The sequence below is a fragment of the Aythya fuligula genome, chromosome 2 (genome assembly GCF_009819795.1).
Source record: "Aythya fuligula isolate bAytFul2 chromosome 2, bAytFul2.pri, whole genome shotgun sequence".
NCBI classification, from domain to species: Eukaryota; Metazoa; Chordata; class Aves; order Anseriformes; family Anatidae; genus Aythya; species Aythya fuligula.
This window is the reverse complement of record NC_045560.1, coordinates 81,577,399-81,594,607: the sequence shown is the minus strand read 5'-3', so window position 1 is coordinate 81,594,607 and position 17,209 is coordinate 81,577,399. Positions and strand designations below refer to the sequence as shown.

Sequence of the window (17,209 nt, the reverse complement as noted above, 5' to 3'; positions counted from 1 at the left end):
CCATGAACAATTCCATCTACCCAAAACCATTATCTTCCTAGATAATCCAGATTTGGTTCTCTGCATTTGAATTCAAGCTTCCAGTTTCTTCCTTTTGCTAGGTAACAGCAGGGGGAGCATCAAGAACAGAGTACTTGCTAGTGTTTGACCAACACAATTGTTCAGAACAGTTGCAGGATTTAAGTTGTGGGCTGGATTACCACATTATCAGGAAATTCTTAAACGTTATTTCTAACCAATTCCTGAGATTTTTCATAGTTACATTTTTTTCCAAAATGTCCTTTGCATTGATCCATGGCATCAATAGGCCCCAACTCTGGTCAAGTTTTCAGTCTCCAGATGGAATGCTTGAAAGTTTCAGACTATAACAGTGAAGTTATTTACATTCTTACCTTATCTTTTAAACATGGGCAAGTTGATGTCTTCTCCCACTGCTTACTTTTAAAATCAGAGCTGTTACTGTCAAAACTTACCCTCATCCTACAACGAGCGTATTTGAAAGCTAATACAAAATTGAAAGCTAATACACCATACAAAAAACTTCAGTGCAAACTATCATGGCTTGGCTATCAAGACTAGTTTTATCCATTAATGAACACCAAATAACTTTGTCTATGCAATACTACATACCATTTATAGCACCCCTCAGGAACACAACTGACACCTAAATGTTTTGCCTTGCCAACACCATCAACACTTTCCTTTTTTAAAATCAAGGCTACAAAAATCAAGATCTAAACCGGCCAAATGACTCAAATCAAATTTTTAAGTTTTGCAGCCATAAAGACTACCGAAACACAGATGCTAACTTCCACTAGATACATGCATTTTTTTCATCACCAAACTATTGTGTTGATCTTTTAATGAGTCCTTGAGTATGCTCGACTTGGTTATGACCATTCCCAGTCATCTGTATCCTATTTTAGTTTAATAATGTCGACACTTTTCATGTTATACTTAAAGATTAATTCTAGTTTTTTTTCTTTTTTCATTTTCCTCTCAAGGAAAAAAAAAGATGGCATGTCAGTACTGCAATGTACTGCATCTTTTAGATTATATAAGGGTACATTTTCTCAAATATAATTTTGCTGTACAATTTCATTTTGTTTATGACAAAAAGTTTATTGTAAAAATCAGCTATATGATTGCTGATCTATTTTTTTTTGGTTGAGTACAAGATTAAGTCAGATTTGCATGTGCCCCATGAAGAGGTTGTTTGTTTTTAGTCCTCTTCAATAATTAAGTCCATTTACCTCATCCAAAAGGAAGGTTTTCCCAGTCACTAACTTTATCTTCAGATCCCCACATATTTTCAAGATCATATAATTATGGCAAAAGGCAGACAAACTGAAGCTAAAGTCACACTTGTTATACCAATATTCAATACAGTACAACTGACAGGATTTATCCATCTGAAAGATGGATCATCAAGGTGAAGTTTGTAAAGAAGTGACTACATGTTCTTCTTAACACCTTTACTTTGTGGATTAACAGAAAAACTTTTTTATCACTTTAAATTGACACCTGTTGTGCAACACTACGACATGCACAGAAGGCTAATATACACCACCTTCACTTTGAATTTTGGGAAAAAGATGCAGATAAAGTATGTAAAACCAACAACGATCTGGAAAATAAACGGACCAAGGCACACCTCTAATAGAAGTTTGGTATTCTCTTTAAATGAAAAAAATACTACAAAACAATCCTAAAGGTAGTGTGAGTCGCATAAGTAGATCCCAATGCACTGAATCGGGAACTGAGCACGTAAAAAGCTGACAAAACTTTCTCATTGCTTTTGGGAATACAATCACGTCAAGCAAAAACACACTTCAAGCACAATGAGAAATTATGCATTATTCATATATAAATTGGAATGAACAAAATGAAATTTTAAGTTATTTCTGCTGTATATTGTATTAGAGCATATACATGTATTCCAAGCACAAAAGTAACAGCGAAAGATCAAAGAGATATTTTTCTCAAAAGTAACAAACCCTACGTTTTTTGCGTATTTACAGCCCAGTGAACAAGCACTGCAGCTCTTGATTCACAGATTACAAGTGTGCTTCTTGTAATTACCTCCCTATCAAAGTACCACAGAATTTCTACTAAGCTTGCTATATGCAACTCTGAGAAACAATCAAACCAAGAAAGTACAAATTGTCACGTCAATCACTGATTTATTGAAAATTAATAGTAGATCACCTCCAAACTTCCAAGTACTGTTACTAAAACTAATTTCAACTTCGTATTAGCTAGACATTCATATGGTGATTTAGCTGGATTAGTTTTAGAAATGACAAATACGATGTTCAAAGGACCTAAATGTTAACGTGCACAGTATTCACTGCTGAAAAAAATCAGATTCATATTATGCTTCCTTAAAATGGAGGTTCTTAAAGCACCTAAATAAATGACTAACATCTCAGTCATTCTAAATACCATATTCCTGCCCTTCTTCAATGGTTTAACAATTGTTGCTGAACTACTTTTATAGTATGCATTTGCTCATAATTTTACCTTTTCAGAACTGTAATTATGTCTATTACCAAAGTGGCCAGATTCTTTGGAAAAAAATTCCAAACAATCTCAATGAATTTCATAAGAAAATAGCAAAGATGTCTCTTATAATAATTTCTATTATATATAAGCAATGAAGCAAAATAATCACAAAAAACAACCATTAAAGATATTATCAATGATAAAAGCTGCTTTAATCATTCAGGGGTATTTCAAAAATTATTTAGGAACTAAGTAAAATCTGTGAGAAAAACTTATAATAAGAACTTGTCAAAAGTTAAAAACAGACTAGAGAAAAGTTTTTAATTGTACAGTATATTTTAATTCCTATCAATCACTGTTAAAATAATTTCAGAGTTTAATAAGCAGATATTTACCTGCTGGAACAAGACAATCTTTCCAGTCAAAATATCCTGCGTAAATGCCAGGTTCTAATGACCCAACTATAGGATCTGCCTTGGATTCAATGTACATTTCAAACAGTCTCTGATCCAGCTCTTTCAAGGATTCCATACTAACCTAAAACCAAACAATCAAAACATATATAGTCATTAATTATATGAATTAAATTACATACGCAAAAATGTTAGAATATCGTCTTTAATTTTCAGTAGAGAGTAGCAATTACTTACACTTTTCAGTTCATAAATACCTATTAAAAAAAGAAAAGTAGGAAATTCCATATCCTCTGTCCATCCTAGCCACTATAAAATCTTTCCTGATGGTGCTCAGCAACAAGTTTTTTTGGGAAAGGTCCATGAAATATCAAAGCAGGCAGATCATTCTATAACTGTCTGCTGGCATGATTTTCTTCTGCCTGTCCAGAGGTCTTGATCTTCCACCAAGTAAACAACTGAATTTTGCCAATGTTTTAAAATATGTCGATAATAATTATTTTCATAAAACATGAAGATTTTCTTAGGATACTTAAAATCTACCAACTGTAACGTTACAATTTCTCATTATCAGCTGTGTACTTGAAAATGCATACATTAAGGAGCTTCTGACTTCTGAAACCATGCACGTGAACTTCCTGACTCCAAGGCATCTCCATGCAACAGATGCATAAGCTGCAGCTCACGAACACCTGCAGAATTCTATTTAACAGCTCTCAATGCATTTTTTAGTACTTCACAACACTTAGCCACACTGAAAGCTAAAGGGGTATGTACAATTTGTTCGTTGTACATTAACAGCTTTAGATTTTATACAGAATCACAGAATCACAGAATTTCTAGGTTGGAAGAGACCTCAAGATCATCGAGTCCAACCTCTGACCTAACACTAACAGTCCCCACTAAACCATATCCCTAAGCTCTACATCTAAACATCTTTTAAAGACTTCTATGGATGGTGACTCCACCACTTCCCTGGGCAGCCTGTTCCAATGTCTAACAACCCTTTCGGTAAAGAAGTTCTTCCTAAGATCCAACCTAAAACTCCCCTGGCACAACTTAAGCCCATTCCCCCTCGTCCTGTCACCAGGCACGTGGGAGAACAGACCAATATACAATGCTATTTTATTAAACATAGTTTTAAACATAGTTACTCTTCTATAGCTACAGCTTCTAAAGCAATTCTGGAACACAACCCATATCATAAAATGTTAAAGTAGAAAGTCAGTATCTTAGTACGGCAATGTATGCTAAATAACACAATACACTGAAAATATCATGTGAGTTCTGGTTAAATGTATTTATGTTTATGTGTAAGAGCTTAAGAAATAGAAAAGCAAAGCTTTAAACTACTGCTCATTTTCCTCAACCAGTATGGAAAAAGGCAGATTTATATAATAGGATAATTTGCAGAAACAACAGGGTTGTAAATATGAGGACGCAGAGCAGGGCTCTAGACAAAAGTGGGAATTCAGAAGGAGAAAGAAAGAAAAGAACACCAACTTCTTATCATTCTTTTCTCTGTGAAGAACAGACAAAAGGTTTAATGCTACAAGCTGCAGAATTAAGGATAAAGCTTCTTCATTGCATGGCTTTAAGAGAGGGCTTTAAACTAGGTAGGAAGGGGGATGGGGCTGAGGCTAGGATTGTTGGGGCTGTGCCAGGGGGAACAATGGCAAGGCCGGAGGATAAGGCAATGGCCCAGATGAAGTGCATCTACACCAATGCACGCAGCATGGGTAACAAACAGGAGGAGCTGGAAGCCATCGTGCGGCAGGCAGGCTACGACTTGGTTGCCATCACGGAGACGTGGTGGGACCAGTCTCATGACTGGAGTGCTGCAATGCCTGGCTATAAGCTCTATAGAAGGGACAGGCAGCATAGAAGGGGTGGTGGTGTGGCTCTCTATATTAGAGAGTCTTTCGAGGTTGTAGAACTCGAGGTTGGGAATGACAAGGTCGAGTCCCTTTGGGTTAGGATCGGCAGGGACAACAAGGCTAGTGTCCTGGTCGGGGTCTGCTATAGACCGCCGAACCAGGATGAGGAGACGGATGAGGAATTCTACAGGCAGCTGACAGAGGTTGCAAAATCATCAGCTCTTGTACTCGTGGGGGACTTCAACTTCCCTGACATATCCTGGAAGCACAACACAGCCCTGAGAAAGCAGTCTAGGAGGTTTCTGGAGAGCGTGGAAGATAGCTTCCTGACGCAGCTGGTTAGTGAGCCTACCAGGGGAGGTGCCCCGCTAGACCTTCTCTTCACAAACAGAGAAGGACTGGTGGAGGACGTGATCGTCGGGAGCTGTCTAGGGCAGAGTGACCACGCAATGGTGGAGTTCACTATTCTTGGCGAGGCCAGGAAGGGGACCAGTAAAACCGCTGTATTGGACTTTCGGAGGGCTGACTTTGAGCTGCTCAGGACACTGGTTGGTAGAGTCCCTTGGGAGGCGGTTCTGAAGGGCAGAGGGGTCCAGGAAGGCTGGGCGCTCTTCAAGAGGGAAGTCTTAATGGCGCAGGAACGGTCTGTTCCCACGTGCCCAAAGACGAGCTGGCGGGGAAGAAGACCGGCCTGGCTCAACAGAGAATTGTGGCTTGATCTTAGGAGAAAAAAGAGGGTTTATAAGCTTTGGAAAAGTGGGCAGGCCACTAAGGAGGACTTTAAAGAAGTAGCGAGGCTGTGCAGGGACAAAATTAGGAAGGCCAAAGCTCATCTGGAGCTCAATCTGGCTACTGCCGTTAAAGATAACAAAAAACGTTTCTATAAATACATCAACACAAAAAGGAGGACTAAGGAGAATCTCCATCCTTTACTGGATGCGGGGGGAAACTTAGTTACAAGAGATGAGGAAAAGGCGGAGGTGCTCAATGCCTTCTTTGCCTCAGTCTTTAGCGGCAATACCGGTTGTTCTCTGGATACTCAGTACCCTGAGCTGGTGGAAGGGGATGGGGAGCAGGATGTGGCCCTCATTATCCATGAAGAACTGGTTGGTGACCTACTACGGCACTTAGATGTGCACAAGTCGATGGGGCCGGATGGGATCCACCCAAGGGTACTGAGGGAACTGGCAGAGGAGCTGGCCAAGCCGCTGTCCATCATTTATCAACAGTCCTGGCTATCGGGGGAGGTCCCAATCGACTGGCGGCTAGCAAACGTGACGCCCATCTACAAGAAGGGCCGGAGGGCTGACCCAGGAAACTACAGGCCTGTCAGTTTGACCTCAGTGCCAGGAAAGCTCATGGAGCAGATCCTCCTGAGAGTCATCATGCAGCACTTGAAGGGGAAGCAGGCGATCAGGCCCAGTCAGCATGGCTTTATGAAAGGCAGGTCATGCCTGACGAACCTGATCTCCTTCTATGACAGAGTGACGCGCTGGGTGGATGAGGGAAAGGCTGTGGATGTGGTCTACCTTGACTTCAGCAAGGCTTTTGACACCGTCTCCCACAGCATTCTCCTCAAGAAACTGGCTGCTCTTGGCTTGGACTGGCGCACGCTTCGTTGGGTTAGAAACTGGCTGGATAGCCGGGCCCAAAGAGTCGTGGTGAATGGAGCCAAGTCCAGTTGGAGGCCAGTCACTAGTGGCGTCCCCCAGGGCTCGGTGCTGGGGCCGGTCCTCTTTAATATCTTCATCGATGATCTGGACGAGAGCATCGAGTGCACCCTCAGTAAGTTCGCAGATGACACCAAGTTAGGTGCGTGTGTCGATCTGCTTGAGGGTAGGAAAGCTCTGCAGGAGGATCTGGATAGGCTGGACCGATGGGCTGAGGTCAACTGCATGAAGTTCAACAAGGCCAAGTGCCGGGTCCTGCACCTGGGGCGCAATAACCCCAAGCAGAGCTACAGGCTGGGAGAGGAATGGTTGGAAAGCTGCCAGGCAGAGAAGGACCTGGGAGTGATGGTGGACAGTCGGCTGAATATGAGCCAGCAGTGTGCTCAGGTGGCCAAGAAGGCCAACGGCATCCTGGCTTGTATTAGGAACAGCGTGACCAGCAGGGCTAGGGAGGTGATCGTCCCCCTGTACTCAGCTCTGGTGAGGCCGCACCTCGAGTACTGTGTTCAGTTTTGGGCCCCTCGCTACAAGAAGGACATCGAGGTGCTTGAGCGGGTGCAGAGAAGGGCGACGAAGCTGGTGAGGGGCCTGGAGAACAAGTCCTACGAGGAGCGGCTGAGGGAGCTGGGCTTGTTCAGCCTGGAGAAGAGGAGGCTCAGGGGCGACCTTATCGCTCTTTTTAGGTACCTCAAGGGAGGCTGTAGCGAGGTGGGGGTTGGCCTGTTCTCCCACGTGCCTGGTGACAGGACAAGGGGGAATGGGTTTAAGTTGAGCCAGGGGAGTTTTAGGCTAGATGTTAGGAAGAACTTCTTCACTGAAAGGGTTGTGAGGCATTGGAACAGGCTGCCCAGGGAAGTGGTGGAGTCACCATCCTTGGAAGTCTTCAAAAGACGTTTAGATGTAGAGCTTAGGGATATGGTTTAGTGGAGGGCTGTTAGCGTTAGGTTGGAGGTTGGACTCGATGACCTTGAGGTCTCTTCCAACCTAGAAAATTCTGTGATTCTGTGATTCTGTGGATGTTTCTAAACTGTGTTCTCCTTTGGCACACCTGTATATTGCCAAATGAGGAGAAAAGTAACGTGCAATTTCTGAGTCAGGAATAGACAGACAGATAAGCCTTCAGGAATGAGCTCATGAGCGCATGGGAAAGTAGAGGTATTAATGAGATCAAAGAATCTGCTGGGTTCAGCAAAGTTGGGGTGGAGAAGTTAGTGATCAGAAGTAACAGAGATCACCACTTTCCTGGTTTTCTATCTGATGAACCTCCTCTAATATGTCACAAGAAGATCTATATATCCTGAGCACAGGATTTTCATAAAGCACTGAGAATTTGGCTCCAAGCAAGGAATCAAGACTACCTTCTCCTACTTCCTTTTCTACCTCACAGCCTGTTGACACTTAAGACTTGAAAAAGAAAACATTCAAAAATGCACTGCAATCTCACTAAACCCTATTTTAAACCCCTTACACAAAACTGCAGAAATGTAAACCTGGAATGAGTTTCAAAAGATATTTCACTCCAATTTCTTATGATTAAGGAGAGTACGAATCTGTAGACTATTTCAGCTTAGGTATGAGTCAAGGGTGGAAGGATACAACTTCCAGTGGGAAGTTCCCATCAACATTCACCATTCAAAGGACCTGTGGAACTGCTTTGAATGAAGTGTTCTAGAATTAAATGATGCCACCTTCTACTTCTGCAGTCACTCAATAAAAAGAGCATATGTATGTTCACTACAGGTTCTTTTTTCTCTCCTTTTTCCTCTTCTCTTCTCTTCTCTTCTCTTCTCTTCTCTTCTCTTCTCTTCTCTTCTCTTCTCTTCTCTTCTCTTCTCTTCTCTTCTCTTCTCTTCTCTTCTCTTCTCTTCTCTTCTCTTCTCTTCTCTTCTCTTCTCTTCTCTTCTCTTCTCTTTTCTCTTCTCTTTTCTCCCTTCCCTTCCCTTCTCCCTTCCCTTCCCTTCCCCCTTCCCTTCCCTTCCCTTCCCTTCCCTTCCCTTCCCTTCCCTTCCCTTCCCTTCCCTTCCCTTCCCTTCCCTTCCCTTCCCTTCCCTTCCCTTCCCTTCCCTTCCCTTCCCTTCCCTTCCCTTCCCTTCCCTTCCCTTCCCTTCCCTCTTCCCTCTTCCCTCTTCCCTCTTCCCTCTTCCCTCTTCCCTCTTCCCTCTTCCCTCTTCCCTTCTCTTCCCTTCTCATTAGTTCACTTCAACCTGTTTCATATTCAGTGCACAATTAAGATAATGGAGGGTAACCTTGTTTTTCAGCTGCTGGAAAGGTTACAAGATAGAACAATTCATCTGAATGTTATTTTGCGCCCTGGATGGAGTGTGAAGGGGAGGAGATGTCCTCAACAACATCCATTGTGTATACTCATTTTCCTGACTCCCAAGTAGGGGGAGTAAAATATAAAATGTATTTTTATAAAAATGCACAATTCTCTTATTGATTTATTTCTGCTGTGAACTTCTATTTCAATTTTTGTATTAAAGCCATTTTGAGCCTTTATCTTAGTAACTACTCTACACAATCTGAACACCAGAACTTTGGAGAGAATTATATTCAGAAGCTTAATCAAGAAGCTGTGATAACTATCTTGGGATGCACACATTTTATTCCAGTTGCTACCTGAATAAACTGATGAGAAAATCACCACGGAAGAGCAATTGTAAAACAGCTATGTAGAAATTAAATAAAATTACTGGTGAATGTTCTAAGTATGTGCAAAGATGGCATGCATTAAAACAAAGGGCCATTTGGCCATTCTTATATAACTTAGCTATTTGCACCTGTGGAAATCAAAAAAAAAAAAAAAAAAAAAAAAGAGATAAATACGTAGAATGTAAGAAAATGTCCTTGATTATCACTTTACTTTTTTTTTTTTCTCTTCAAAATATGGGATAATAATGATTTCCCTTCTAATTGGAAAAAAACCCACAACCTAACAAATAGTTTTTTCCAACATAAAATACAAAGTTCAATTTAATTTACAAAATTTAAAAATTTCAATTTACAAAGCTAATAAGTGAAATATATAGTTTTGTTTCAAGTCTCCTCAGATAACAGCAAATTATATCTTTCAAGAAAATGCCAATTCCTTGCTGTATTTTTTTTAACCTAATAAATAATTAATAAACTAAGAGACAGAGAAAGCTAAGTGGCATAACAAAAAAACTGAAAAAAGCATCCAATCCTCCTAAACCTCTGTGAACTTATAACATCTCTTAAAATTAATGAAGGTTTCAACAATTGCCATCTTAAGATGATACTATTTGATTATCCAAACCCTGCAAGATAGCATTATCTCCTGATTTGTTACCAGATATTCAGGACTGCATCAGTCCGTGTTTTCCAAGGGCTAAAATAAATTTGAAATTAATCTGTGACTTCAAAATTTGAATTTTGTTATTTGGAAACCTACCAGATATTTAAAGGCAATACTGTGATGTGGCTGTACAAGACAGAGTATTGAATACATAGCACGTCTCATTTGCCTATATTGTCAACATTGTTTGTAGCTCAACTCTTGATTGTCTCAGCATCAAAGAATGATGATATCCAGAGTAATTTCATATACTGCATTATCAATACAAATCATATCAGCCACGCTTAAATGCTATTCAAAATAACTTCAGCCACAAAAAATCAAACATTCAGACAGAAGAGGACTAGGGATGTACTATATAGTAGAAACATCAGTTCAAGTGAAATATTTTACTCTATACTGGAAGAGATAACATTTTACTTCCAATCAACAAATGTTTCTGGAAATACACCAACTTTATGGTCCTAAGGATTAAGTCACAACATTTCTCATAAAAAATGATTAATCTTTACAAAAAGGCAGGAAAATGAGACAGCTACTGCCGCCCACTTTGACATTTTCGTTCTTTGAAAAAGAAAAAAACACACACACAAAAAAAAACACACAACAAAAAACCTGAACTAGTTTATGAACAACAGCTATCAGTAATGTAGATTGCCAGATGAAATAATCTATCAAGTGTATTTCTGTGATAATGATCTTTTATCCTCTGCATTAAGAAAACACTGTGACATTAAACAGCTTTACTGAGAAATCTGATAAGCTTTGCCCGTGAACATACAAATCTTGAATAAGAAGTCGTATTTTCTACACTAGCTACCTAAGCCTTATAAGAATGCATACAACCATATGATCATTATTGTTGTGTCCATGAACTAACTGATGTTTGGAGTCCCACTCAGATGTAGAAGGCTCACTCAAGAGAAATTGGAACATTTGCAGTTAATTCCCACAGAAAATAAAACAAGTGCAAACGTTTCCTTCAAGCAATGACACTTCATTCCAGTGTTCTCACTTACTTGAGTTATTTTTTCAACACCTTGAAAGCCATGTTTCTCAAAATGTTCAGCTATATTTAGGAAGGTATGACGTTCCAGATAGCGGCAGTTACTGAGTGCAATTAAAACTCTTTGTTCCTAAAAATTTGTTTTAAAAGAGAAAGAGTATAACAATTAGAAAAGAAAAACAAACAAACAAACAAACAAAAAAACAACCCAAAACCAGAAGTATCAGCATGACCAAAATTTTAGCACGACTAAATGTGTAGTATCTTATTGACTCTGTGTGTGATAGACATGCTGATAAATAAAGCAGAGTTTAGTAATATTTTTGTGAATAAAACTGAGTAAATATAAGGCATGATGACTGAACATCTATGCTTTTTCTTATAGGATCCGGAGCATTCACTGGAATAACTGTGACTAATACAGAACTGTGGTTAAGATTTCTGTACAAAAATTAGGTTTGGACAATTTTCCAGGAAGCTGTTTCTGGCTTTTACTTTGTTTCAAGAAATACGCTAAGAATTATGACCATCATAAAATGTAATTGAAGATCATCTTCACCTTTACATGAAGGTGGCTAAAACAAGAGAAATAAAACAGGTATGGCACAGATATACCCACCCATTCTAAAATAACGGAAAGTTCTGAAGTACCCAATGAAATTTGAAAAATTCTAGATGGTTATAACTTATCTCTGTTCTTCTATGACTTTTTTTTTTTTTTTTTTTTTTTTTACAAGAAGATCAAATATGCTCTGGTGTTGAGATATCAGAATTGCTTTTCCCTGACCTTGGTGCAACAAGGTATAGTTTCCAATGAGGAGACAACTAAAGATATAGAACTACTTTAATAGATTTGTTTTTCCCTCTTCCCTTTTCTTTCCACTAATGGAAAAATATTTTCAACCTCAGATGGGGGTTCAGAATCAACAATGACAAATATTTTGCAAACAGAATTATTTGGCAATGAAATCAGCATAATCATAGTTGAGATCTGATTAAAAATGATGTTGACTTTCAGACTCAGAAAAATTCCGGACAGTTTTGTCTTCTAGCAATATGATGATGAGTACTGAGATGTACAGTTGCCTACTACGTTAAACGCTCATGTGTTGGTATATATAATATTGACAAATAAGCATATTACAAATAGTGACAAATCTTAGAATGGTCACTCACTTTTTCTGTTCTTGTTAATCATAACAGAAATGACAGTGTTCTGTGATTTATAGAAGAAAATAAATATGAAACCATGGAAATCAAATATTTTCTAAAATATATATATATTTTTTTAATGTAAAATGGTCATACCCATGACACGTGGCAGAAAGGCCGGAACAATCACAAGAAATTATTTTGTCAACAATCAATATCGAAATCCATGTGTTGTAAGAATGAAAGATAGAGACTATAAATCAGTACAGTCTGCAATTCAGATATTGGATTTTGCAACCTGTGATTGTTTATTGTAGTGGGAACAATCATTGCTCCGCTCTTGTAAAGGAGGGAACGCCAGGATTCTGACAACATTTAAACCTGCACCAACTAGCATTAACCTGAAAAGAGCTCCTTACTAGGTTTCTTCGAGGTAACAAGGACATTTTTTTTCTATCTGAAAAAAATGTCATCATCCCCTCTAGAAAAAATTATATTAAGCAAAGTGAAAGTACAATTTTTCAATTTCTTAAAACTGCAACAACAAACAAACAAGTTACAGAAATAATCAATACTTACACTCAGCAATGTAAGTTTTTTGGGAAAAACTACATTACTGACTATCCATATCTCTATGTATTTTTAAAAATATCTAATAACCAGACCAGTTCTTAGCATTTAAAACATGGTAATAAGTCAAAAGTTAAAGCGTCAGATGTTTTAATGCTAGTGCTATTTTCACGGATTTTAATGGTGCCATTTCTGAGGAGGGCCTGGTTTCAAAAATTGTCTTCATTACTTACTTTAAGATAGTATACTAAGATATCATACACGGTGCTTTTAAAAAATACCCTTATGCTCAAGCCTTGTAATCTTACATTCTTGTAAATATATTTCTTAATGTATATGTTAGAAAATGCCTCTATAATACCGTCTTACTCTCTAAAAAAGAAACCTCAAAAATCTGAAACAATAAATTTAAAAAAAAAGAATAAAAGAATAAAAACACCGCCTTCCTGGAACTTTGAGAATTATTAAGTTTCACATCAGCTTTTAAAAACAGAAGTCAAACTTACTGAAGAAAGACTCGAGTCCTCATGAATGCTTCCAAACAAATCTGGAGATGAAACATCAACTGAAAGACTGGGAATATTGTTTAAATTGTGAGTAGTGCAGTGATTTTAGCTATTTGATACATGAATAATGAGTTCAAATAAACAGTTGGAACAAAAGACTAGAATTTTGTGTCAACACCCCAGCATCACCCCCTGCCTCACACAAGATAATAAAGTAGCCCACATTAAGATGTCCAGAAAGCCCGCAAGAGCTTTGTGGACAGACAGTACTGCAGACCTTTCTTTAAAGCATTTTCAATGTCTTCAAGTTCTCTGGCTTGCTCTATTTGATTCTGCTCTATTTTTACACCTATCTAGCCATCAAAGTCATCCAAATAGCAAATAAAAATAGTATTGGGAACACAGTTAATTGGCCTCATTCTAATGCATATTGTGGGTAGTAATATTTGCCAACTCTCCAACATTTCACAAAAATTATTTGTGCTCTGAAAACCCAGGCTATTCTGACTGCTTTGGTCTCCAAAATAACTGGCTGGTGAGCAATTATGGAACAACCTTTCAAGAATTTAGCAGAAATACCAATATCTAGTTGAAATGGAAGAGAAGAAAAAAAAAGGCAGTGGCTATGTCTCCATGAGTAGGTATTACTTAGTGACAAGGATAATTCATTCCACGTCAGGTCATGTAAAAAAACAACATACTTGCTTCTACAGCATACTACAAAGCCTGTCACTGAAAAAAATGATATAACAAATACCATATTAATTATCTTGTACAATATTTATTACTTTATATCACTCAATTTTTAGCATAAAAAGTATCTAATTGTAGTGTAAGCAACACTAGCCAGAGGCAAAAGTATTAATATGAAATATGTAACACCAGAGGGATAAAGTCACCACCACCACCAAAATGTGAGACCTGCACCCACAATTTCAGAATGCTACAGTTGGGTCATGTTTATTTTACTTACTGTGCTGTATCTATGTCACCATCAGGTTTGGTACTCAATAGTTCCAAACAGTCTATGAAAACCTAGGAAACAAAGTACGATCCATATTTTCTGTCAGAACTGAAAAATAATCTCAAATTCACTTTTACTACAGTCAATAGAAGCAGAACGATCATCAACAACTTTCACTGTCTTAAACCTCATATACATTAGTAGAGTAGCTAAACATTTTATATGGATCACACTCTTTACTTGTGGCAAAAAAATAGGTGGTTTTCATCCAACTAAGTGATTTACATCAAGTATGGCTAAAATTCTATGATGATAAAAATCTATGATTTGCAAAGAAGGCATTGCTAATAATTTTCGTGTTCAATCTGAAGAGTTGTATTTAAGTAAACATCACAGAAGCATCACTAAAATCCAGTTTTTGCTTTTACTCAAGATTTCTTGTCTGAGAATACTATAAAAATGTTTTGGAAGCCTAAAGCATGCTATTACCTGATTTCAAATATATATGGTTTTAAAATACCAAATTTTAATATGAAGAATATTGGTTTCCAACAACAACAACAAAAAAGAATCTAGATCCTCAGCTGATGAAAATCAGCATTGCTCCTTTTATGGCAGTATATCAATGCTAGTTGACATCAGCTCAGCAAGTATCTCGATCACAATGATGGTGGTTCAGTAAAATATTAGAACACGTCAATAGCCCACACACTCAGGATTTGATATCATCAGATTCAGCTAGGAACATCTACATACTTCTCAAGTCAAACATTTGGCACGATCCCAGAGTGTATTAGAGGAACAACATACTGTCATCAACTTAAGCTACCCTTTGGAAGTTGGGAAGTATGCAAAGCACACCTTTTTGTTGTTCACTTACATTCACAATTTCATACCTCAAAACATTTGAGTTACCTGCATGATCCCAATGCTTAGCTGGCACACATCCTCCTGCGTTTTCTGTTGCTGGAACACCTGAAGATGCAAGCACATTATTTCAATGGAGCAGCTTCACAAAGCTTTATTCTCAAAGAAGGCCGGAGTGATGTGTCCCTTCAGAGACAACACAATTATGTGAATGACTGCTTGGACACAATGCTTTCTCACAGATCAACTTCAATTTTTCCCCACCCTAAAAATGGGGAAAAAGCATGTAAGACCAAATAAGCAGCTTGACAAGCATGAGGTGTTAAAACACTAAAGGTAAGGAAGTCCTAGTAACTAGTACACATGACGCGTACTGCTGTCGGAGAATAGAATTGCAGCTAAATCTAGGATATTCAAAGATCTCTGCACCCTAACAAGAAGGATTCACCATGCACAGCATATTCTTATAAATAAGAAAACTGGACAAGCTAGTCATAAACAATGAAATAAGACAGGAGATAGAAACAATACTCATACAGAAGGTCGCAAGGGGCTTTGGAAAAGTATTAAACTTCCTCAGAAGTTTCCTCAGATCACTGAGGAAACCTGAAAGAAGATATCAGTATGACGTTCAATCATGGCCTCAATAAACTAAGTGGATGTGGATAGGCACGACTCCTGGTTTAGAATAAAGTTTGCAGAAGTAAAAAGCTGAATTAATGTTCTGCTAGTAGTTCAGATGCAACACTGAGTTAAGAGTAACTCCTGGGAATAAATATATATGTATACATATACGCATATGCATACATACACACATATGTATATGTCACATCTATGGTAACCTGAAAAGTACATTAGTAGCATTTTTCTAAAAGTACAGCTTCAAAAATTTAAATATAGGTCTATCTGCCCCATATACATACCATTAACCTTAGCCGAAGGAAATAAACAAAATATAAATGATAATAATAAAAAGCTAGCAGCAGTGAAAAGGGTGCAAGTTAAAAAGAAAAAAAAAAGGAAAAGTTAGAATCCTGTATCATTCTTTGAAAGTTCTTGTTCTGAAATGTAATAGTGATTTACATAAAAAGAAGGAAATTAGAAATATAAATCAAAACTTACACTGGCCTCTCCAGGTTTGCAGTCCAGCACAATTTTTAGAGATTGCAAGGAATGGACAATGCACTGTTCAAACTGGGATGGCTGTAAGGCAAAGGACTCTTTAGATTCTAGATAAGCATTCCATGTAAAATAAATACTACACAAGCAAATGCATAAAAATTCCATTCCATATGGCAAACTCTTTACTCGGGATAAGGAGAAAAATCACAATTCATATATTACTAGAAGATACTTTTGAAATGATGTGATTATCTACAAAACTATTACAACAGATAACGAGCATTTTTCTCTGGGAGACTTATCCACTGAATAGCCCCCTCTAGAAGGGTCATAAAAGAATTTTATGGCAATTCTTTGTGGTAGCATATACATTACATTATAGAGGCCTATGACACATCCCCTTGATCTAAGCTGGGACATAATTTCACCTTGGATATCTGTTATTTCTGCATTTAATTTCAGCAAAATATTTCTAAGAAAAGTGGACTGAAATTGCTTTCACACAGAAGAAAAATAAAGACTGGTTTGGAGGACTATTTTTTTTTTAAACCTCCAGGGTTTCCAAATCTGAAGCACGAATGTCTTGATGTATGTACCAATTTCACTATGAAAGTGCAAATGAGTTCACCGCATCACAGTCATTAGTCAGTTTTTCCTCATCTTTCTCTCTTCCCTGTTAAAGTCACTTTTTTTCTCTGAGACTGCTGGCTTGGTATGAGGCAGGAAGCTGCAGAGAGGTGTCACTGTTCTATGAAAGAGGGACATCATTCATTTGGATACGGGTCAGAGACACGGATGAAAAAGCTAAGCCATGTAAATTTGTGTTTTTCTGTTTTTTAAATCAGTAAATAGTTTATGACATGCCACCCACTTAATGCTGAGGAGTAATCTGTATTTCTGTAAATGCTAGGGTGGATGTGGAATACACGTGACGCCTGCACGGCAACCTGAAAAGCATGAAGGAAGGGCCACTCAGACTCTATTATTTTTGGATTGGCTCAGAAAAACAACAACAGTAAACTGCTGCTGTTATATTTTGTTTCTGTATCATAAAATACCACACCGTAGGAGAAGAAAGCCATTCAGATACATTATCCTTTGCGTATCATGAAACTGAGGAAAGCTGGTTTTCTGTCTTAGTGTATCTCTTACCTGGAATATGAATGCTAAAGGGGTTGTTATTAACCAGTATTTCCTACCTACTTAAAATACAGTTTCTGTATTAAGCCGAAGGTGTCTCC

At 38.1% G+C, this 17,209-nt stretch overlaps 1 protein-coding gene across 2 annotated transcripts in view; it reads right to left on the bottom strand.

Moving 5' to 3' along the window:
- Nucleotides 1-17,209, bottom strand: part of EXOC2 (exocyst complex component 2) — a 135,206-nt gene that overhangs the window by 34,853 nt on the left and 83,144 nt on the right. For both annotated transcript variants that reach the window (XM_032181287.1, XM_032181288.1), the window contains exons 18-23: nt 15,969-16,049; nt 14,895-14,954; nt 13,989-14,050; nt 13,016-13,082; nt 10,801-10,917; nt 2,901-3,042 (exon numbers count right to left, since the gene is read on the bottom strand). In XM_032181287.1, the coding sequence (XP_032037178.1) occupies nt 2,901-3,042; nt 10,801-10,917; nt 13,016-13,082; nt 13,989-14,050; nt 14,895-14,954; nt 15,969-16,049 (529 nt within the window). The remainder of the gene's footprint in view (nt 1-2,900; nt 3,043-10,800; nt 10,918-13,015; nt 13,083-13,988; nt 14,051-14,894; nt 14,955-15,968; nt 16,050-17,209) is intronic.